Here is a 23,684-nt window from a genome sequence, read left to right on the forward strand (position 1 = left end):
TCTTTTGCCGTTTAGCTCCTTGCCTATCCTCACTTCATATAATTGCTACATAAGTGCCCATGGCAATGCACAACTACATCTTCGCCGGATGTCTTTACATTTGCAACCAAGCCCGCATTGTATAGCCGCACTTTATTTGCCTCACCGGCATGTACTTTTTCAGGACACGCTGTTTGCTCGCCCTGACTTGGAAATGCACACAACTGAGGCAGATCTCTACGCTACCTGTATACGCTGTTGAAGCCGTGACTCTGGCGTTCATAACCTGGCACTTTCACCTAATGGCCACTTGCTTATACTCTACATTAGATTGACCAGCATCATACGTTTTAGTATGCCCAATGTACAATCTGCCTCAATTACATCTATCTCGGGCTTTCCTTAATCTGAACTCATGTCACTGGCTCCTAATAGGCTCTTTGCAAGTCAACCACACAAACTGAGGGGAAACTCTCCTCTGGCTCCTCAGGTTATGAACGCACATTGAGAACTACGATGCTTCAGTTCTCTACTCTCCTACAAGTTGCGTGATACCCATGTGTTTACAGTATATCTTATATATGTAGTATAAGGCTCAAAATCGCCATATGGATGTAATATGTGGTTATGGGTAATATGTGATTTGTTAAGGCGGGAGGGCCGGGAAATAGGAGACAGCCTTTTAGGGGCCGCCTCCCTTTTCCCCGCCACCCCCCATCTGCAGGTAAATATACAAGTTTTTCTGTTTTGCAGGTTCTTTTGCACTATTGCAATAAGGTTTAGGGTAGGCTTCCGTAAGGTACCCCCCCAACAGCATTGGTCAATTTTTGGCTAGCTGTTGATTGTTGCCGTTGTTAGTTAAGGGTATAAGGGTCTGACCACTTTTGGGCCGACTAGGGTGGGCTAGGGGTAGATTAGGGACGGGGATTTTATTTCAAGTTAAGTTTATGTTTATTAATGCTCAGAATGGTACAAGTAACACAAGATACAGGCCTTTATGCAAACGAAGAAATACTTTTGGCAAACTACTTTTCAACTATGACACTGAACATAACCACTACAACCACACTCTGTATTCAGACACTCACCATGCAGACAAATGCAGTCACTTAAGTTGAAATTTGTAAGCTGGAACGTAAGGGGTATGAATGACCCAATGAAGAGGCACATGATTTTTAACTATCTCAACAGACACAGGCCGGACGTGGTGGCGCTTCAGGAAACCCACATCTCGGGTGGTAAAATATTGGCACTAAACCGGGGTTGGGTCGGATGGTCCTATCATTCCACCTTATTCCAATACTCACGTGGTGTCTCCGTGTTGATAAAAAAATCGGTACAGTTCCAACCACTGCATGTCAAATGTGACCAATTCGGCAGATTCGTTTTCATTCATTGTAAAATAAATGGAACCGAGTTGCTTATATTTAACATATACATCCCCCCTCCATATTGTGCCACAGTGCTCCAAGAGGGCGTAAAATTCGCAACACAACATCAGTGTGCTCAGGCGCTGTGGATGGGGGACTTTAACACAATGAGTAATGCCTACCTTGACAGGATTCCCCCCACGGTTGGATAAACCTACCTCATTTGCAAATTTAATAGCTGAGATGGGTTTGACTGATGTATGGCGCAACTTCCACATGCAAGATAAACTCTATACATACTACTCTGCTACTTTTAAAACCTCCTCACGACTAGACTATTTTCTGGCATCATATATAACCCTGAGATGTGTGGCGGAGGTTGGAGCGCTGCCGCGCCTGGTGTCTGATCACTCGCCAATAACTCTTTCCCTAGACTGGGGCTTAAAACCGCCCTTTGTATTCTGGAAATTGAATCCCTTTTGGCTAGAACTAATAAATACGCACGACCTAATAACTACACATTTAGATAATTTTATATTTGACCACAGAGACGAGGAGGATGCACTTTTGGTTTGGGAAACATTCAAAGCCTATACTAGAGGTGAAATGATTCAGGCTGTAAGCGCTTGCAAGACCGATTCAAAACAGCGTGAGGCAGACCTTAGTACAAAAATTGATCTAGCCAAAGCCCAATATATATATAACCCTTCTCCTGAAACTCTGGCTGCATGGCAGACGCTAGAGCGGCAACATAAACAAATAATAGAAGAACTCACTAAAAGCAAACTCTTTCTTCTTCAACAAACAAGCTCATTTTGAACAGGGCAAGAGAGCAGGCACATTACTTGCTAAAATTTCAAAGGTTTATACTTCGCCCCCTGTAATCACCCACATCAGCGATACCACTGGTTCACCAGTCTTCGGGTGTGCCGATATTAATGCAACCTTCTATAAATACTATAAGTCTCTATACACTAGTAAAACCCTGGCTACACAAACGGACTCTGAGATCTTCCTGTCTGAGATAGATCTCCCTAGGTTAACTCCAGACCAGGCCGAGATACTAGATGCCCCTATAACCCAAGACGAGCTATCCACAGCAATAGCTAGCTTCCCTAATAAAAAAGCTCCAGGCCTGGACGGCCTTCCTATTGAGGTCTATAAAAAATACTCTGACACTATCACACCTCTGTTACTACAAACCTATGAAGCGGCTTTTGAGTTAGGCCAACTCCCCCCCTCCATGACAGAGGCCCTTATTATTGTCCTACCCAAACCTGGCAAGGACCCCCTTCTATGCGACTCGTATCGTCCAATTTCTCTTCTTACAGCAGACATTAAAATTTTAGCAAAGATACTAGCCATCAGATTAAACTCAGTAATATTAACGTTAATTCACCCTGACCAAACTGGCTTTATGCCTGGAAAAAATACGGCAATAAACATTCGGCGTCTAATGACTAACTTGCAAGCCAATCACTCTAATTCTGGCCATAGAGCTGTTGCCTCTTTGGACATGGCCAAAGCATTTGACACTGTCGAATGGCCCTACCTCCAGGCGGTTCTTGCCAGGTTTGGCTTTGGGGAGGTATTCAGCAAATGGGTCAAATTGCTATATCAGGCCCCTAGGGCAAGGGTGGGCACGAATGGGTGGATCTCAGAGTCTTTTTCTCTAGGCCGTGGAACTAGACAGGGATGCCCCTTATCCCCCCTCCTATACGCTTTAGCTGTAGAGCCTCTGGCCTGCCGCATTAGGGCCAATCCCATGATTCATGGTCTACGTACAGAGCACTCAGAAGAAAAGGTCAGCCTTTATGCTGATGATACAATTTTGTTTCTGGGGGACCCGGGCCCCTCTCTCGTGGCTGCGTTGGACGTGATAGAGGAGTCCGGTTACTACTCCGGTTTAAAGCTGAACAAATCCAAATCGGTCTTGATGTACTTAGATGTCCCTCCTGTGCCTCAATCCCAGTCGTCTACTCCATTACAAACAGTGCAATCTTTCAAATACCTTGGAGTGCTGATCCACTTGGACCCTAAACAGTATATGACATCGGAAATACTGCCCCTTATTAACTTGGTACAAACAAAATGCAGGTCTTGGTCTAAACTATATCTATCGGTAGTGGGTAGAATAAATCTAGTCAAGATGGTATTGCTCCCCAAGCTTCTTTACGTTCTCCACCACTCCCCTATATACATACCACTCTAAATCTTCAAGAAATTTAGAGGCATCATTCTATCCTTTGTGTGGAACAATAAGAGACCCCGTGTTAAATACTCTCTCTTGATAAACCCAAATGGCCTGGGGGGTTTAGCCCTTCCATCTATCCAGCATTATTACTTTGCGGCCCAAATCCAACACATAGCTACCTGTTTTTCCACCAATAACCTATATAACCCTGAAGCACTGGGATATGACAACGACCCAGCAAGGGAAAGTGTTGCCTTGGATATACTTCGCGAATATATCCCTCCAAACAAATCACACAATACAATCCTAGTACAAGCCTGCACTGTCTGGAAGAGAGTTGGTGGTCTCTACTCCTCCACTAAATATGACTTCCATACCCCGTTCTGGCATAATCCACAACTCCCTGAGTTTAATACCATCCCTGACCCAGTATTTTGGGAGAGGGCTGGAATTACATTCTTAGGCCACATATTGAATGGGCAGAACTTTATCTCATTCAATACCCTGCTAGAACGCTATCCCACCATTGCAGCTCACTATTTTAGATACCTGCAATTGAAGCATGCCTTCCAGGCACAATTTAAAAAGTTATCTATTTGCAACGAGTCCCATAACATACTACACTTAATTGAAAAAGGCCCCACCAAACACCAAATAGGAGATATCTACAAAGAATTAATAGAAAGTGGTGCCTGTGATCGTACCCTAGTATCCAAGGAGAAATGGCTCAATGAGGGTCTGGTCTTGGAGGAAGACGACTGGGATGAGGCCCTGGAAGCAGTTAAGAGAGTCTCGGTGTGCATTAAAGACCGAGCTACCCAGCTATACATTTTACATCAGGCATATCTTACCCCGTCTCGAATGGTCAAATATGATGTCAACGCCAGCAGACTATGCCCAAAATGCGGGTTCGACTCCCCTTCATTTTTTCACTTAATCTGGAGCTGCCCTCAAGTAACCGTTTTTTGGAAACAAGTAATAACATTTTTACACGATAAGATGGGCTCCCCAGTAACCCTTGACCCAATTTTGTGTGTGTTGGGTGTCATCCAAGATGAGGGCCTACAACCTTGCATTAAGGCATTTGTTCGTGAGGCCCTATTTGCGGCGCGGCAGGAGGTAGCCCTACGTTGGCTGTCCCCTGTGGTGCCTGCGCTCTCTAGCTGGATTAAACGCTTGGATGATGGGCTGGCCTATAAAAAATTGGTCTATACACACAGGAGTCGCATACCTCAATTCCACCTAATCTGGGATCAATGGAAAAACCGTAAATAATCCCCAGTTCTTAAACTCAGTGTGCCTGTATTAACATTGCTTGGTAATGGCGTGACGCCCTACATCCTAAATTGTGGTTAAAAACAGTACCTGTAACCTATTTGTCACGCAACACTATACTGCACTGTTCTAATGTTTAACCCCCCCCTTATTGTTCCTTGATGTTCCTTAAATCATACTACACTAATTTATTTCGCCCCTCTGTTAAACCTTTTAGCTATAAATGCAACCACTTCATGGTTTAACACTTTCTACTTAAATCTACAGTAATTGGGCGTTCACAATGTGACATGTATCTCCAACCTGTACACATGGTTATGTATACAATGTGTCCCCTGTATCTGTGATTGCAATCTTTGCCTGTACGTGTATTATATGCTTAATAAACTTTTTTTTTGGTTAAAAAAAAAACTACCTGTTGTGTTGAGTGAACCCAGTTCACTGCATATAAATACATGTTGTGTTGAATGAACCCACCTCACTGCATATAACTACCTTTAGGCCTCGTTCATATATTCTGCGTTTGGTGTGCTTGGGAAACGCATCAGAAAACGCATGGACAAAACGCGTACATTTGTACGCGTTTGTATGCGGTTTTTAAATGCGTTTGTGTGCGTCTTTATTTAGTATGCGTTTTTGGACACCTGGACATTTCTCGTTGTCCATCCCCAAACGCATCGCCAAATACGCATAAAAAAACGCATGGTCATGCGGCCATCTGCGTTTCCATTGACTTTCATTGCTATGCGTTTGTTCGCGTTCCGCACACAGATGCATGCATCTATGCGTTTCAAAAACGCGTACGTTGGAAACGCATAGATGTGAACGAGACGAATAGCAATGCATTGTTTTTGCCCTGCACTAAAAAAACGCACACATCCGCAGTGGGAAAAAACGTACAGCACCGCATTTGATGTGAACGAGGCCTTACTGTTCAGTGAGCCCATCTCAGTGCATATAACTACCTGTTGTGTTCAGTGAACCCAGCTCACTGCATCTAAGTACCTTTACTGTTCAGTGAACCCACCTCACTGCATCTAACTACCTGTTGTGTTCAGTGAACCCAGCTCACTGCATCTAAGTACCTTTACTGTTCAGTGAACCCACCTCACTGCATCTAACTACCTTTACTGTTCAGTGAACCCACCTCACTGCATCTAACTACCTGTTGTGTTCAGTGAACCCAGCTCACTGCATCTAACTACCTTTACTGTTCAGTGAACCCACCTCACTGCATCTAACTACCTGTTGTGTTGAGTGAACCCACCTCACTGCATATAACTACCTTTAGCCCGGCGACCATATGGGCTTGAAAACCGCCACGGCCTGCACTCTCGCCACGGTGCACACCAGTCCAGCATGGCCGTCACTACGCAAACAGCTGTTTGCGGTGCGTTACACAGTGAGTTTGGTGTGTCAGTGTGAAGCAGAACTCTAATTACACTCCCTGATTGATGTCTACACATGCAAGATGTTTTAAAGCACTTTAGGCCTGCAATTTAGCATTCAACGTGATTTCTGCCCTTAAAACGCTGCTTTGCGTCACATCCAGATTTTTCCCCGGGACTTTGAGCATGTATCCCACTCCGTCATGCCCCCCTCCAGGTGTTAGACCCCTTGAAACATCTTTTCCATCACTTTTGTGGCCAGCATAATTTTTTCTATTTTTCAAAGTTCACATCCCCATTGAAGTCTATTGTGGTTCGCGAACTTTTCCGCGAACCGAACGTTCCGCGAAGGTTCGCGAACGGGGTTCGCAAACCTAAAATCGGAGGTTCGGCCCTTCTCTAGTGATAACTGTATGAGTAATAAAAAGTAGGAAAACACATTTTTATTGAATGTTATGTCAGAGTTTCATACCACTTTAAGATCTTGAACGGTTTCCAGACAGACAGACAGTATCTACTTGCCAACCAACCAAATATCCTGGTAGCAAGCAAGAACTAACTCTTCAAGTACCTAAAATCACTTGGCTGTGTTTTTTGTCTGTCATGTTATTCTGAAGATGACTAACCAATCACCTTCTGCCTTCTGATGTAAAGGCCCTGTCTTGTTTCTGCTTTGTCTCTCTAGTAACTGCCCAATTGGATATTTGTTCTCCTCTGTGCTCTAGCAGCAAGCGAGTTTTTTTCCCTGCACAGTCTACTGTAAGATTTACAGTTACGTTTAAATCAGATAAAACTCTTGTATTTTAAACGATTTTTATTTAGGACCATATTGATAAATCTGCACATTCTAGGTATCTGTACTTCACATTCTCTGGAAATGTCCTATCCAAATCATATTTGATAATGCTCTATATGTATAAAAGCATAGTTGTAAGCCATCTTTATAAAGATATTTGATCTGGAAAATTAAATCCTTGCACATTCCCATGGTAAAGAATCTGCAACTTACAAATATGTCCCTTAGAGAAATACAATGTTTGTCGTGATATGCTAATTAAATATTAATTATTTTGTATCTGTTTGTCATAAGGATCACAGTTATTAATTATCGCTTAGCATTAAATGAGAAAAGTGTAAATCTCAGAGAAAAAAATGTCATACCTTTTGTTAATCCTTGCCCATGTTATATTAATGTTGTCTTTCATCAGTTCTACTTTTCTAGTATCATCAGCAGAATAGTCACGTAGAAGCTTCAAGGCCAAATCATTTGCCACATCAACATTTATCTGCCACTGACGAAGTTCCTTGGAAAATTGCTGTGAACAGAAAATAATTACGGTCTAGTTAGCAGATACAAAAAAAAGATGAAAATACAGAATAAAATAACTCACAACAGTAATAGTGTAAAAACAATAATTTTACACCCCCCCCCACCCAAAAAAAAATTAAATTAAAAAATAAAATTAAAACAACCAAAAAAAAACCACAAAACTTTTAAAAAAAGCTTATAGGGTATACTGAGCGCAGAACTGTAAGCAAATGTACTGTGCACAGAGGATTGAAACTGCAAAAGTGACATTGGTTGTAATAAAGCTAGAAACACACAATACATTATACACTTGAATTTTTCAACATCCTATTCATAATATTGTATATTGATTGTAGCTATTGTTCAAATGAATGGCCATCAAGTATGCTGGCACATTCTGTTTACTGCTGCTGTGCCGTGCTTCCAAATCATTGTGTAATTAGTGCCATCTGCTGGAGAACAGCTCTAATTGCAGACTTTTTCACTGACGATGCTGATGAATTGTTTTTTATAAGAGTGCTATGATTCGAATCATGATTTTCATGTTAATAAAATGTCTTAGTAACAAATTATTAATTTATCTTTAAATATGAGCTGTGCAACAGATTTAATAATATCACAGATTGTCAGAAGCCATATACATTAAAGAGACATCAAGACAAAACTTTTGTTTTTGTTTGGCTTGGATACATAGGATTACAGTCAAAACGCAATCAGGTTTTTATTGCTACCTGTGTTGCTATTTGAAAGATTTATTTTCACCTCCTGAAACACCACAGGAAGTGAGAGTACATCTCATGAAAACAAGATGAAATTCACTTTTAGGGTTTTTTTAGGAGTTTTCTCATGTTAAGACTAATATTTAAAAAGCTACATAGAGTGACATTTTCACTTAGCCTGTTTCCTCTTGAATGTCCAATTCATTGTTTTAATATATGTGTATAAATAAATATATATATATATATATAACATTTATCAATTAAAAAGCAGTAATATAAATAATTCATGAAAAAGAAATGACAGAAAACATGTAGACAAAAGGGAATGTCAGAGCATTTGTATTTTGGTGTCAGCTTTCACTGGGACAGGAATAGGCACACTGGTAACAGTAAAAGGGTCCGTTCAGACTGCACGCGTTTCCAGCCGCGTTTTGGAAACGAGTGCAGGAGGCCGACACGCACGACATCAGACAGTGCATAGAGTGCACTGTCTGATGTTCACACTGCATGCGTTCCGGACCTGTGCGGTCCGGGAACGCATGCTGCATGCAGATTTTGTCAAAACGTGTGGCTGTCCCATTCACTTTTTAGTGATGGGATCAGCCACGCAACGCACACAAACGCGGATGGCGTGCGTTCGTACGCGTTGCGGTCCGCACGCGTTCCGCACGCATGGCCATCCGCATTTGTGATCTGAACGGGCCCTAAAAACCTAGTACAGATCTAATAGCTTTAGGCAATAGCCTCTTAAAGTTAAAGTGACCCTGTCGTGGGCCATTACTTCCCTAATCTGTAAGCTAGCACACTAGTCACCCTCACAACGTCAGCACTGGGTGCTGTCACTGATGGAGCAGTACAGAACCACTGCAAGTATGAAATAATGCATACTGTTATGCAGTATACCTAAATCTTGAAGTGCATATTTTCCCATCCTCTTGTTACCTAAAGCATACATGAGCTGATAGAAGTCCTATATAGCAAACCGATTGAACACTCCCTAAGTCTGGTTCACACTGCAAATGGTTTTCTTAGCACCAGTGATTTGAAAAGCACTTGCTAATATAATGCTATGCTATATCACGCAAGTGAGAACACACACATTTTATTAGCAAAAGCTTTTCAAATCACTAGAACTTGGAAAAGCTCTCGCAGTGTGAACCAGCACTAATAGGACATTGACTGGTTAGTGGTGGATTCTTTACCCATGATTCACACACAGATTTCAGCACAAATCTAATGAGTATGGATCAGAATTACTAGCATTGCACTATTTGATGCAGAACAAGGCTGTGTGTCCATTGATCTCCCTTCACTCCTCCTCTGCCCACTCACACAGAGATTTTCCAGCATCTTACCACATTTACAATTAATACATTGTAAAAAATAATCAAAAGCTGATCAGTAGATATGCAAGAGGCAATACATTTCTGGCAGATTCAATTAAAGTGATCAAAATGTTTGGGAATATTCATATGTGTATGCGTAACTACAGTTACCTCTTTTGTCCCTGTTCACAGTGCTTAGTTGCATTGCAGAATATTTCAGTAAGTCAACTCACTGCCCATTCATTTTTTTGTGCCTGTTCCTAGTACTGTGTAGTAAGGCATCACATATTTCTAACTCGCTGCATGCAGACTTTAAAGGGGCACTATCGGGAAAAATTGTAAAATTTAAAATATGTGCAAACATAGACAAATAAGAAGTATGTTTTTTCCAGAATAAAATGAGCCATAAATTACTTTTTCTCCTATGCTGCTGTCACTTACAGTAGGTAGCAGAAATCTGACAGGAGTGACAGGTTTTGGACTAGTCCATATCTTCATAGGGGATTCTCAGCAAGGCTTTAATTCTTTATAAAGATACTAGCTGGACACCCGGCGTTGCTCGGGTATGTATTTGGCTGGTGTTGGCTCCGCCCACTTTTTCTAACCCCAACACACATTACTTAATGACTAAGTTTGCGAGCTTTGCAGTCTTTGGCATCAATAATTTGCATTTAAATAAAATTAATCTGATTGGATGTGGCTCCACCCCTTTTCTGAATTTAAACCCCAATCACCCAATGGCCAACTGTACCAGATACAGGTGATTAACAGTGCAAGAATGGAAGCAATTAAATATTCCCCTTAAAAATCAATAGGTGGATTTTGATTGGCTTTTAAAGACTCCACCCACTTTTCTGAATATTAATCCCAGCCACCCAGTGACCAACTGTGCAAAGTTTGAGAACCCTACCATTAACAGTGTAAGAATGGCTGCAGTTTACATTTGCATAATGAAATTTGTATTTTTCTCCACCCACTTTTTTCCTAACATTGTTCAGGTATGTATTTGGCTGGTGTTGGTTCCGCCTACTATTACTAACCCTAACACACAATTACTCAATAACCAATTTTGTGAGCTTCGCGGTCTTTGGCTTCAATAATTTGCATTGAGATTAAACAAATCTGATTGGCTATTTGTGGCTCCACCCCTTTGTCTGAATTTGAACCCCAGTCACCCAATGACCAACTGTACCAGGTTTAAGGCTTGTGCCATTAACAGTGCAAGAATGGTAGCAATTACATATTCCCCTTGAAAATCAATAGGTGAATTTTGATTGGCTTTTGTAGGCTCCACCCACTTCTCTGAATATTAATCCCAGTCACCCAGTGACCAATTGTGCAAAGTTTAAGAACCCTACCATTAAAAGTATAAGAATTGCTGCAGTTTACATTTTCCCAGTGAAATTTGCATTTGTCTCCGCCTACTGATGACCTGGCATTGCCCGATTATGTATTTTGCGGATGTTGGCTGCGCCCACTTTCCTAACCCTAACACACAATTAATCAATTACTCAATGACCAAGTTTGTGAGCTTTGCGGTCTTTGGCATCAATAACCTGCATTAAAATGAAACAAATCATATTGGCTGTGTGTGGCTCCACCCCGTTTTATAAATGTAAACCCCAGTCACGCAATGATAAACTGTACCAGGTTTGAGGCTTGTGCCATTAACAGTGCAAGAATGGCAGCAATGAAATATTCCCCTGAAAAATCAATAGGTAATTTTTGATTGCCTTTTGTAGGCTCATCCCACTTTTCTGAATATTAACCCCGGTCAACCAGTAACCAACTGTGCAAAGTTTGAGAACCCTACCATTAACAGTGTAAGAATGGCTGCTGTTTACATTTTCCCAGTAAAATTTGTATTTGTCTCATTTATGACCCGGCGTTGCCCGCTTATGTATTTGGCTGGTGTTGGCTGTGCCCACTTTTCTAACCCTAACGCACAATTAATCAATTACTAAGTTTGTGAGCTTTGCGGTGTTTGGCATCAATAATTTGCATTGGAATGAAACAAATCTAATTGGCTGTTAGTGGCTCCACCCCCTTTCTGAAATTGAACCCTAGTCACCAATGCTCAACTGTACCAGGTTTGGGGCTTCTGCCATTAACAGTGCAAGAATGGCAGCAATGTAAATATTCCCCTTGAAAATCAATAGGTTAATTTTGATTTGCTTTTATAGACTCCACCCACCTTTCCGAATATTAATCCCATTCACCCAATGACCAACTGTGCAAAGTTTGAGAACCCTGCCATTAACAGTGTAAGAATGGCTGCAGTTTACATTTTCCAGTGAAATTTGTATTTGTCTCCGCCCCCTTTTTGGTTATGGGAATAAAAAGTATCCTATACTTTATTCCAGGTAATGTACTATGTGTGTGCCAAATTTCATTTAAATCCGTTCAGCCATTTTTGCGTGATCGAGTAACAAACATCCAAACATTGAGTCTGCCAGGAGAAAAGCAAAATATAAATGTTATTTGTCTTGTGTTATGCAACTGACAGTGACCTCAGTGAACATAGTTTTAGTGTACCGAAATTATTAACAGCAGGTAAATGAGGTGTATTTCCCATTTACTTTGTAGTGTCACAACATCACACTGACTCCCAATAAACAGAAGTTGACGGATATAGTTGTTGTGTAGAGTAGATTGCATTCTGAATATGTTTATCTTTCACGGTACATAAAGAAATAGATTGTAATGTGGCTTGTGCTTATGAGTTTAAATTAGCAATATTAAAGACTTTAATTAGACCAATAAGAATCTAACCAAGCCTGGGGGTTGGATCTGAAGTTTTTGCTGGAGCTACCAGACCACAGTGTTTAATGAAAATAGAAGAAGCAAGGAGCAGAGTGTGTGGTGGTGGTCCTGGTGGGGTCAGCTCTGCTGCAGCAGGAAGCGGCAGTGCCAGGGTTGCCTGGAAGAGGTATGCCAGGCATGGCAAGGAATGTTTGGGTGCCTAGCATTGTGGTTGTGGACCTCAGAGTAGTGCCAGGATGCCCTGAATTGTAGCATTGGCAAACAGCAGGTCTGGCAGAAGAGTAGAGGATATTGGCAGAGCTTCTATTTCCTGGCATTGCATGAGTGGGTGCAGCAGAAATCGCGGGAGTGCCAGAGTGTGGTGCAACAGTGTTTGCAGGAGCAATGCAGCAGTGCTATAGTGCTAACAAAACAGATCCACAAGGCAGGACCTCACTACAATATCATCTGACAGCTACTTCCAATGCTTAGGCGATGGGCTTCAAGGCTCCTCTCACTCAGCCATTGCCCAGGAGAAGCAGGAAATTAAATTTGCTGGTAACTCCTGCACGATGTCAGGTGAGCAGAAACTCACTTGCAAGGGAGTTTCTTATCACCTGGAATTGCATAAGGTCTATTATGTCAAATTACATAATGTCATGTTTAGTGACCAATAGAGATGGTGGTTGAGGTGTAATTTCAAATTGATGCAAATGTACTGCAAATGTATGTAGCTTGGAATTGAAACAAACAAGTAGAGTGGATGAGGATTTTGATTGGTCCAATTCCAAGCTAAATACATTTGCCACACCTCCAACAGCCATTATGTTAGTAGGGAGACATGACTTCAGGAAAGAGAGTAATTTCCCACACCCCTTGCTACTCACATTATAGCTGGGGGGTTGGGTTCTCTCTGAGACAGGGAACAGGAGAAAGTGAGCAGTAGCTTGGGAAGCCTGTAGTAATGATCACAGAAGTGATGCAGGGGCGGACATACGGTCGTGCAGGCCGTGCCGCCGCACGAGGGCCCCTGAAGTTCCGTTGCTTCAGGGGCCCATTAAGAATTGCTGTTTTTTTTAATTGTTTTTTTTTATAATTTTTTTTCTCGGGGGGCCCAGACTCCTATCCTTCCCCCTCACCTCGGGCCCCCCCCCTCATGCGGCGGGAGAGCCGAGCGGCAAATACAGGAAGGCTCTGGGGTTCCAGCAGGTGCTAGAGGCTCAGCCGCTTGGTCTCCGCTGTCTCCACTCCTCTGTATACCGCTCGCTACTAAACCAGGAAGTAGCAAGCAGTATACAGAGGAGAGGAGACACAGAGGAGACCAGGCGGCTGAACCTCTAGCGCCTGCTGGAACCCCGGAGACTTCCTGTATTTGCCGCTCTCCCGCCGCGCATACCGGGAGGGGGGCCCCCCAAGGTGAGGGAGGGAGGGAGGATAGGAGTCGGGCCCCCCACCAGGATTGCAACCTACCCGGCTACCTACCCACCCACCTACCTACCTACCCAACTAACCCACCCACCCGGCTACCTACCTACCTACCTACATACCTACCCGGCTACCTACCTACCTATCAACCCACCCAGCCGGCTACCTACCTACCCACCCACTCACCCGGTTACCTATCTACCCACCCACCCGGCCACCTACCTACTCATCCACCCACCCACCCGGCTACCTAACCAGGCTACCTACCTACCCACCCGGCTACCTAACCACCCACCCACCAGGCTACCTACCCACCCACCCACCGGGCTACCTACCTACCCACTCACCCACCAGGCTACCTACCCATCCACCAGACTACCTACCCACCCGGCTACCTACCCACCCACCCACTCACCCGACTACCTACCCACCTGCCTACCTACCCACCCACCAGGCTACCTACCCACCTACCCACCTACCCACCCAGCTACCCAGCCTACCTACCTAAACCAGGCTACCTACCCACCCGGCTACCCACCAGGCTACCTACCTAACCACCCACCCGGCTACCTAACCACCCACCCGGCTACCTACCTACCCACCCACCCACCAGGCTACCTACCCACAAACCAACCAGGCTACCTTCCCACCAGGCTACCTACCCACCAGGCTACCTACCCACCCACCCACCAGGCTACCTACCCACCCACCAGGCTACCTACCCACCCGGCTACCTACCCACCCACTCGGCTACCTACCCAAACCAGGCTACCTACCCACCCGGGCTACCCACCCACCCACCAGGCTTCCTAACTACCCACCCACCAGGCTACCTACCTACCCACCCACCAGGCTACCTACCTACCTACCCACCAGGCTACCTACCTACCCACCCACCAGGCTACCTACCCACCCAACCACCCATGGGAGCTGCGCACCGGATGGAGGCTGGGACAGGAGGTCTGCTGCTGCAGGTGAGTAAATGTTTTTTTTTTTTATTTATATTAGCAGGCGTATGGTTTGGGCAGGTCTGCCACATGATTGCATGTATTTTCTGGGCAAATCTGCCGACATAATTGCATGTATTTTCTGGGCAGGTCTGCCACATGATTGCACGTATTTTCTGGGCAAATCTGCCGACATGATTGCATGTATTTTCTGGGCAAATCTGCCGGCATGATTGCACGTATTTTCTGGGCGTATCTGCCGACATGATTGCACGTATTTTCTGGTTATATCTGCCGACATGATTGCACGTATTTTCTGGGCATATCTGCCGACATGATTGCACGTATTTTCTGGGCATATCTGCCGACATGATTGCGCGTATTTTCTGGGCATATCTGCCGACCTGATTGCACGTATTTTCTGGGAAAATCTGCCGACATGATTGAATGTATTTTTTGGGCAAATCTGCCCACATTATGTGTATTTTCTTGAGAAAACCTGCACAATTATGTGAATTTTCTGGGGAAAGGGTCACCAAAACTTGGGCCCTCTGTCTTTGAGACCCTGAACAAGCATGCAGCAGGTCAGGGGTTTTTGACAATATTGTCAGAACTGAGAAAATTAGCTGCATGCTTGTTGCTGGTGTAATTCAGTTTATTACTGCAGCCAAATAGATCAGCAGGGCTGCCAGGCAACTAGTATTGTTTAAAAGGAAATAAATATGGCAGCCTCCATATCACTCTCACCCCGGGTTCACTTTAAATTACAGTTAGCTCCGCCCTCATCCAGTCATTGCCACGCCCATTTTTTGCCACGGCGCTACGTGCCGCAGGTTGTATCCACGCCCATTTTTTGCCGCGGTGCAGGTCATAGGGGCCCACAATTGCAGTTTTGCACAGGGGCCCACTGCTGGCTGTATCCGCCACTGAAGTGATGCATTTTTTTATGACGTATTTTATTATTTTTTACTGCAGAAAACGAAACATCTTATTAACATTTAAATGCTCTATATAAAAATACATATGAAAAAATAATCCTAATAAAAACATTTTAATAAAGGATCTCTAAACAGGGCTTTATGTATCAGCACCAAAAGTATCTGGCCAGGTCAAAATTTGCTGCCAACTCTTTATCTTAAGATAGGACTGTCATATGCCACTGATCTAACTGTCAACCTATTAGACATGTAGACTACACACCTTAAGGTCACTATTTTGCTTCCTTAGTGCTTCAACAGTATAGGATATCTCTTTCCAAGATTCAATCCTGTCTTTTGCTTTCTCTAGCACCTCTTCTGCTTCATGGCGAGCTTCATTCCACTGGATGGAATCCTTAAGCATTTCCTGCAGCTGTTGTCTTCGATTTTGTAGGTGACACTGGACTTCCTCCCATTGATTTTGTATTTTTTCAACTACAAAACAAAAATAAATATATTATGTATTATAATATAATATTTGTTTAATTTTAGTCATATTTCCAAACAGGTAAAAAATAAAGGCTGTTTGGTAGTAATGGAAGTATAAAAATAAGTGAAGATTGTTTGAATAAACAATAGAAAAAGATAGTTTGCAGAGGGCTAATCTTCTGCCATAGTCATATCTTCTAACTTTTTGAGATACACCTCTAAACACACCCCCACCATACCACTCTTTATGCATACCACAAAGAATTTAAAAGCTAAAGATGTATTTTTATCATTCAAACTGCACTGGTCCCTTCCATCATCATTTGCTTTCCTTCATTTTAAGATGTAAATAAGAAATATATCATTTTAAATTATGAGAATAAAGCTTATAGTCAGCTAAACACATTTACAGTAGAAAGATACATATATTTACACATATCTGTACATCAGTCCTGAAAGAGGCACACATGAAGAAGGAAGAGGGACAGAAGGACTGTGTTCCCAAAGAGGGACTGCCCCTCTGATAAAGGGACAATTTGGAACTATGTATATAGCATACAACTTTACCTTGCCTAAAAAGGAGCCCCCCCCCCCCCCCCCTGTTAAATTTAATTCTGGCTTTGAAATCTAATCCCTAAAAGAGAATTCTCAGTTTCATAGAATTCTCTTTTGTCAACAATTTAATGACACATAATGATGCAAGCAACATTTATTTAAGTATTTGTATAGTGCCAACATATTACGTAGCGCTGTGCATTGTCTTGTCACTAACTGTCCCTCAGAGGTGCTCACAATTTAATCCCTACCATAGTCAAAAGTCTATGTATGTATCGTGTAGTGCATGTATCATATTCTAGGGCCAATTTTAGGGAGGAGCCAATTAACCTATGTGTATGTTTTTAGGATGTGGGAGGAAACCTGTGTGCCCAGAGGAAACCCACATAGACATGTGGAGAACATTCAAACTGCTTGCAGATGTTGACCTGGCTAGGATTTGAACAGGGGACTTAGCACCTGCAAGGCAAGAGCGCTAACCACTATGCCACTGTGTCGCCCAATAGTAATAGTAATAGAAATAGTAAATATCTACTTCAGCTGTGCATTTAGCTAGTCATCTGGAGTAGAGGCCTGCGCGGGTCCACTTTTTCATACCCGCACCAGACCCACACCTGCGACCCGCTACCCGCACCCGACCCGCGACCCGCTTTCTGGTTAATTTCATACCCGCAACCCGAACCGCACCCGCAGAACCGCTACCCGCACCCGACCCGCGACCTGCAGGCCCGCTACCCGACCTGCTACCCGCGACCCGCTTTTTTACATTTTCTTAAAGTGCACCTTTAAAGTAACATTGGGGAGATGTAAAGCTAATAAAACCTATTTTTATACACAAACCAAAGCTAAAGAAGGTTTTTAGCTTGCTTTCGCTACCCGCGACCCGCACCCGCAGACCGCTACCCGCAACCCTACCCGCACCCGCAAGTCGCTACCCGCACCCGACCCACACCCGCAGCTTGAATCAATTCGGGTACTTGAACCCGACCCGCATTTCGGGTTACCTGTGGGCACCCGCGGGTACCCGACCCGCTGCAGGTCTCTAATCTGGAGTTTCTATGTGGTGCAGATAGCTCTCAAAAATGTGTTATATGCGTTATTTCAGAAACTCTATTCTTTCTCGTGACTAATACATGCCTCCAAACCTGCAGAGCTAGTCAGATGAAATCTCTACTTTCTCTTAATCACAGCTATGCATGCAGTGTCACCGGCAATGAATCAGCAGTATATTCCAGAGAATTTTGGCTATATTCAAAAGCTTACCATTCACTTGCTCAAGACCCTGGAGGCAGGTTAACTTTTTGTGTATAAATATATTGTGGCATCAATTGGTTTCTAAGCCTGATCAACAGTGGATTTTCTTAAACAATAACTCTACCCTGTCAACATGTCAAATTAAAGATGAACTCGTGACATATAGTAGAATGTAGTTAGTTATTCAGGATATCTACTTTTTAATTAAATATCCTGGTTTCAGCATTAGAAAAAACGTATATGGTATTTTTTGGACCATAAGACGTTCCGGATCATAATACGCACCTAGGTTTAAAGGGAACCTAAACTGAGTAAAATTATTTAAAATAAACACATGATGTAGCTGCAAATTAATATTACATACTTGGCCATCAGTTTCCCTTAGAAGCTCACCATTTTCTTCTTAAGGTGGCCATACACTGGTCGATTTGCCATCAGTGCGACCAACAGATAGATCCCTCTCTGATCGAATCTGATCAGAGAGGGATTGTATGGCTGCCTTTACTGCAAACAGATTGTGAATCGATTTCACAATGAAACTGATTCACAATCTGTGGAGTTGCTGCTGGCAGGCCCCCCCCCCCCCCCCCCGCGCATACATTACCTGATCTAGCCGACGCGAGTCTCCTGGTGTCCGCTGTCTCTTCTCTGCTCTGGGCTCCAGGGCTACGGCCTCATTTTACTTCCTGCTGGGGAAAGTTTAAACAGTAGAGGGCGCTCTACTGTTTAAACTTCCTGTCGGGACAGGAGGTAAGTGAAGCCAGCCGGAGCCCATCGCGGAGAAGGTACAGCGGAGATCAGGGGACTCGCGCCGGCAGAACAGGTAATGTGTTGCCGTTAGCGTCAGTCATCGGGCATTTGAACGCATGGATGGATCAATGGGAACGATCAATTTCGTACAGAAATCGATAGTTCGGTCAGCGTTTGCACAACGATTTCACAGCAGATTCAATCACAGTGATCGAATCTGCTGTATATCAGCAGGAAAATCATTAAGTGTATGGGCCTATTTACAGTGCTCCCCTCCAGTTCTGACAAGATTTTGTCAGAACTGAAACATACCAGTTACTGTCAGTTATATATCAGCAGCTGTCAGTTACAACTGAATGTGCAAGGTAATGTCCATGCTTCCCTATGGCTCAAGTGTCCCGTCTCCTCGTCTGTCCCCTCTTCTGTCCGGTGTCTGCTGTCTCCTCCTCTTTCCCCGTGTGGGTCGCTAGCATCTAGTCTAAACGCTGTAGCTTAGCACATAACGGGAGCCACAGTGCAGCAATGAGTAGCGGTGAGCGTTCATAGGAAAGCCGCTCGGGGGTCCGTGCACGCAGCAAAGTCTCTCTGCCTTCACTGCCGCGTTAGTGACGTATATGAAAGTGAAGGCAGAGAGACTTCGGCTGTGTGCATGGACCCCCGAATGGCTTTCCTATGAATATTCACTGCTATTCATCGCTGTGGCCCCTGTTATGTGGTAAGCTACAGCCTTTAGACCAGATGCTAACGACCCACACGGGGAAAGATGAGGGGACAGCAGACACCGGGCAGAAGAGGGGATGCACGAGGACACGGGACAGCTGACGGCAGACACAGGACAAAAGACAGGGGTCACGTGGACACACATGGACTCAGGACAGCAGATGGGGAAAAGGGAAAGAAGACAGGGGACATGGGACAGAAGACTGAGACTCAGAATGGGGCAGACACCCGGCCAAAATTGTTGCATTCGGTCCATAAGACGCCGTGACTCCCCCCCCCCCCCATTTTGGGAGGAGAAAAATTGTGTCTTATGGTCCGAAAAATACGGTAAATATATATATTGCAGTATATTAGTATGTAGCCCTGCCCTCCCAGTGACATTACAGCCTAGGCTGTTTATTATATAGACTTCTTCTCCTAGTGCACGCTGGAAGTCTTTGGAACAAACCGTAAACAAACATTAAGCAGTGATGCACCATAACTAAAGATGTTGCCACATGTGACAAATTTCAGAATGAGGGTGAGGAAACGTTTTGCAATGAGCAAACACTGACTAAATATTTTAAGTAATATTAGTAACAGTAGTAATTGTTTAAGTAATATTGTAAAAATAAGCAATTTTATTGATTAGTTTTTTTAGTAAAGTTCTTCTTTAACTAAAAGACAATGAAGCCTTTCCTTTGGTTATTTTTTATTGGGCAGAACTGTTTCAGTTCGCTAAAGAATTCCTAGTTTGTAGCTGCAGAAAATAAAATAACTTTTATTTTATTTTAGACATTATCAAAATGGTGAGCTGGCATACATCGATAATCAGCATTTGAGAATGACACAGCCAGTTTTTTATACTCTGCTTATGGTAGGAGTGAATGCATCCTGTAGGGGTCCAATAATCTGATCAGAACCGTTATCTGCCTCAAAGAATGCTTAGTTGGTAAAATTACAACTTTAATTTAATAGTAAATATAAAAAATTTACAAGAATTTGTGGACATTATCATTATGGTTTCATGATTTTATGGCAAAATAAATGACAAAGATATATGAGACATCATCTTATTTATATTCAAATGAAAATTTCATACTGAATAAATGTTTCAATTAGTGGTGTGAAACTATAAATATTCTACATATGAATTATTCATACATTTTCCCATCCAAAGTTCTTTATTAATTTCTACATTTTAATTTATTATTATAGAGGAACTCTAATTAAACCCATACATTACTCACTTGATTCATGCAGATTTTCAAACATACTTTAAGTGTGAGAAACAAATTTATCTACACCATACAAAGCAATGCAACATTAGGTTTATGGTTTTAAAGTTCTGCTAAGGCTAACCCCGACAGACACGTATCTGTATGTGAAAGAACAAACTTAAAAGCTAGTGTATAAGCATGATGGCTAAGTGGTAAACACTAGTGTTGCTGTTCAGATTCAGGCCAAATGCAATATAAACATCAGCGTTTCAGTTTTAGGATCACTCAAACCAGTATAAGGCCTCTTGCACACTACATGTGATTCAGATATTTTATATGATCTGATTCTTGATTCTGATTAAAAAACATGGCAGCATGCAGTACTTTTTATAAGTAGAATAAAAAATCGGAATCACACGTAGATTGCAAGAGGCCTATATTTAAGCCAGATTTAGTGACACTTAGCAGGCTAGACCATAATTCCCTGGGCCACCAATCAGCATCTAGGAAGAAGCAGAAGTGCCAATCATTCTGGAGTTTTCAGTTGTAAGCAGTTTGAAGCACATAAGTGTTTTCATGTTGCTGTGCTTACAGAATGACATACTCACAAGACATTAAAACAATGATTATTAGTGGATGGCCACACTTTTAGATACAGACTCCAAGGTCAAAATTCAAGCCAGTATTGGAGAGGGGAGGCAAAATACATCACTATAAAAAGTACTATAGAGCCACTTGACTTGTGCAGATTATTTCTCAGAGACAGTAGAGATGTTTCTGCTGCAGCTCTGTCACCTATAGCAGACACATAGGAAGTAGCAGTAGTGATGCCGCTAGCAACAAACATCTAAAGGAAGCATTGTGAAAACTTTTACTGGAAGTGGAGGCCAGGTCTAGCCTCTATTAACATTTGTCCATAATGGTCAGCATATATGTTAGCTTTAGCTTAGATACTGCCACTTCACTTGAGCCTGCATAACATGATCTATGGGTGATTGACTGCACTGTTGCAAGTGTCTTAGCAGAAGGGGCTTTTAGCTCAACAAGAGAAAGAGGAGGAGAGTGTGGTGGCTGGAAAACCTGTTTGTCTTTATACATAGGATGTGGACCATGTGATCTTTATCAAAATAAACCAGACAAAATAAACCAGATTTCTACCCTTGCAGATTCATTTTATTAGTTGCAGCATTCAAAAAATGTGTTCCTTGGAGAAAACTCACTCCAGCTCTGCTGAACTTAGTTTTAAGGTCATGTTGGGCACTATGGGACAAATGTTTGTTGCTGCCAAGCTATCAAAAAATCCTGCAATCGCAAGTAGTCACAAATGTTGTGACATGTGATCATAACCCCGGAGATGGTGTCAGCATTACAGCACAGCCCCGTGGTGGAAGGGGGTTATATAAGAATCTCTTTCATCACCCCATTTCCACCACTGGGCAGCGCTGCAGTGTTGACACCATCCCCTAGGTTACAATTGCATGCCATATCATGTGATCAGAACTCTGAAGAATATACCGGGAGTGCAGCACCATCGGTGGATGAAGAGGAGAAGTCAATCCAGCCACCCAGAACAGATAAATACAAAAAAGATCGCTGCGCTGCTCTGTATGGCTGTATTAAGCAGCAAAACAGCTTATGCTGTTAGAAGATGCCCTGGCACGCATTATCTAACTCAAAATAATGCGTGCAATGCTCTTAACAGGTTAAATTTGGGTAAGCACCTAAGTCTAGTTTTTGTTTAAATCCAAGTGGAAATGTTCTTTGATTAGGAGTCCCAGCTTCACAGCTATCTTCACTGGAGCCTGGAGGTTTCTTATAGGTGGATTTTTAAAAGATTAACATGGCCGCTGGCCAAGTTTCCTTTTGAGGAACCTTCTTGGGAAGCTGCCTTACTAGTCCTTTCCCTTGCTTTAGCTGATCCTCCCCTGACATTTTGGAGGGAAAGTTTGGTCATGAATGCTTTATTAGTCCATAATCCGTGTGTCACTTATCGCATGTGCACAATAATAGCAGATTCATGTCCTGCTAATAATATACATAATTGTAAGATCAAACTTGGCTTTCCTAGTCTGTCCCCTTACTAAGAAATGAAATAATGTGGTTTCTGCTTGTGAGACCCTGTTATATGTTTCATAGGGATCAGATATACTGTATGATTTAGCTTCAAAATGGACAAATATGAATTGTATGTTATTTAAAACCTATGAGCTCTGTTATTCACTCCCCTTCCCCCATGGTGTTGAGGACAACAAGTCTAGAATGAGCCAAATCCCCTTCACAGACTTCCCTTTCATCCCACCCCTGCCTTGTCTTGCCTTCTGTTTGCCATTGAGGCGCTAATTGAAAGGTGCAAACTCTTTTGATAAACTGGTAGGGGAAAGATGGCTTCTGACATGCAAAGTGAAGATCAACACACCATCCCTAGTCAAAACAGAATAAAATGCCCTTTTAATATCGACTTGTAGATTAAGATCAGGAGTTGATACTCGTTTCACTCATGGTTCGGTCATGACAACACCTGTTACAGAGGAATACAACAGTAATTGGCCAAAAACAATCCAGTACAGTCTATTACTGTTCTTTGAGCACAGTTGGCTCTTGAGGATGGGGCAAACCTTCACAAACAATGGACTGTTGCCCAGTGTGTTCATAAACAATTTAATCAGTAGACAATCTTCTAAAGACTGTATAACATAAATCTGTATAACAATCAGCATGGCATCTAAACATATTTATCAATTTTTACTATCTTCATCCACCTCCTTTATACTATTTTGTATTAATATGGGCACATTATGAAGCTTGTGCAAGACTTTGCAAAAGATTTCATCACTAAAACAGCAAATAGGTATAAAAATGGCAAAACACAGCAAGAAGTACAAAAATAAACGTTTTGTGCATTCCAGTTCCATCTGCCCTACTCCTCCAAATACCCTGATATTTTCCATTACAATCTGACAGATACATATGTATCTGAATAAGCTTTAAACATTATTGGGAAAAGATGGTTATAGTAAGTTATGTATTTAAAAACCTTATTATGCACTTGTCAATAACATACAGTGTTTTTCTTCAATTAGTAATGCATTCAGGAAAGGGAGAATAAAGTTCTCTCTCATTATCAGTC

The 23,684-nt window shown here is 42.6% G+C and overlaps 1 protein-coding gene across 15 annotated transcripts in view; it reads right to left on the reverse strand.

Moving 5' to 3' along the window:
• DMD (dystrophin) overlaps positions 1-23,684 on the reverse strand; it is a 3,066,377-nt gene that overhangs the window by 964,085 nt on the left and 2,078,608 nt on the right. For all 15 annotated transcript variants that reach the window (XM_068268325.1, XM_068268327.1, XM_068268324.1 and 12 more), the window contains 2 exons: positions 15,874-16,085; positions 7,368-7,522 (listed from right to left, as the gene is read on the reverse strand). In XM_068268325.1, the coding sequence (XP_068124426.1) occupies positions 7,368-7,522; positions 15,874-16,085 (367 nt within the window). The remainder of the gene's footprint in view (positions 1-7,367; positions 7,523-15,873; positions 16,086-23,684) is intronic.

The sequence above is a fragment of the Hyperolius riggenbachi genome, chromosome 2 (assembly GCF_040937935.1).
Source record: "Hyperolius riggenbachi isolate aHypRig1 chromosome 2, aHypRig1.pri, whole genome shotgun sequence".
In the NCBI taxonomy this organism is placed as follows: domain Eukaryota; kingdom Metazoa; phylum Chordata; class Amphibia; order Anura; family Hyperoliidae; genus Hyperolius; species Hyperolius riggenbachi.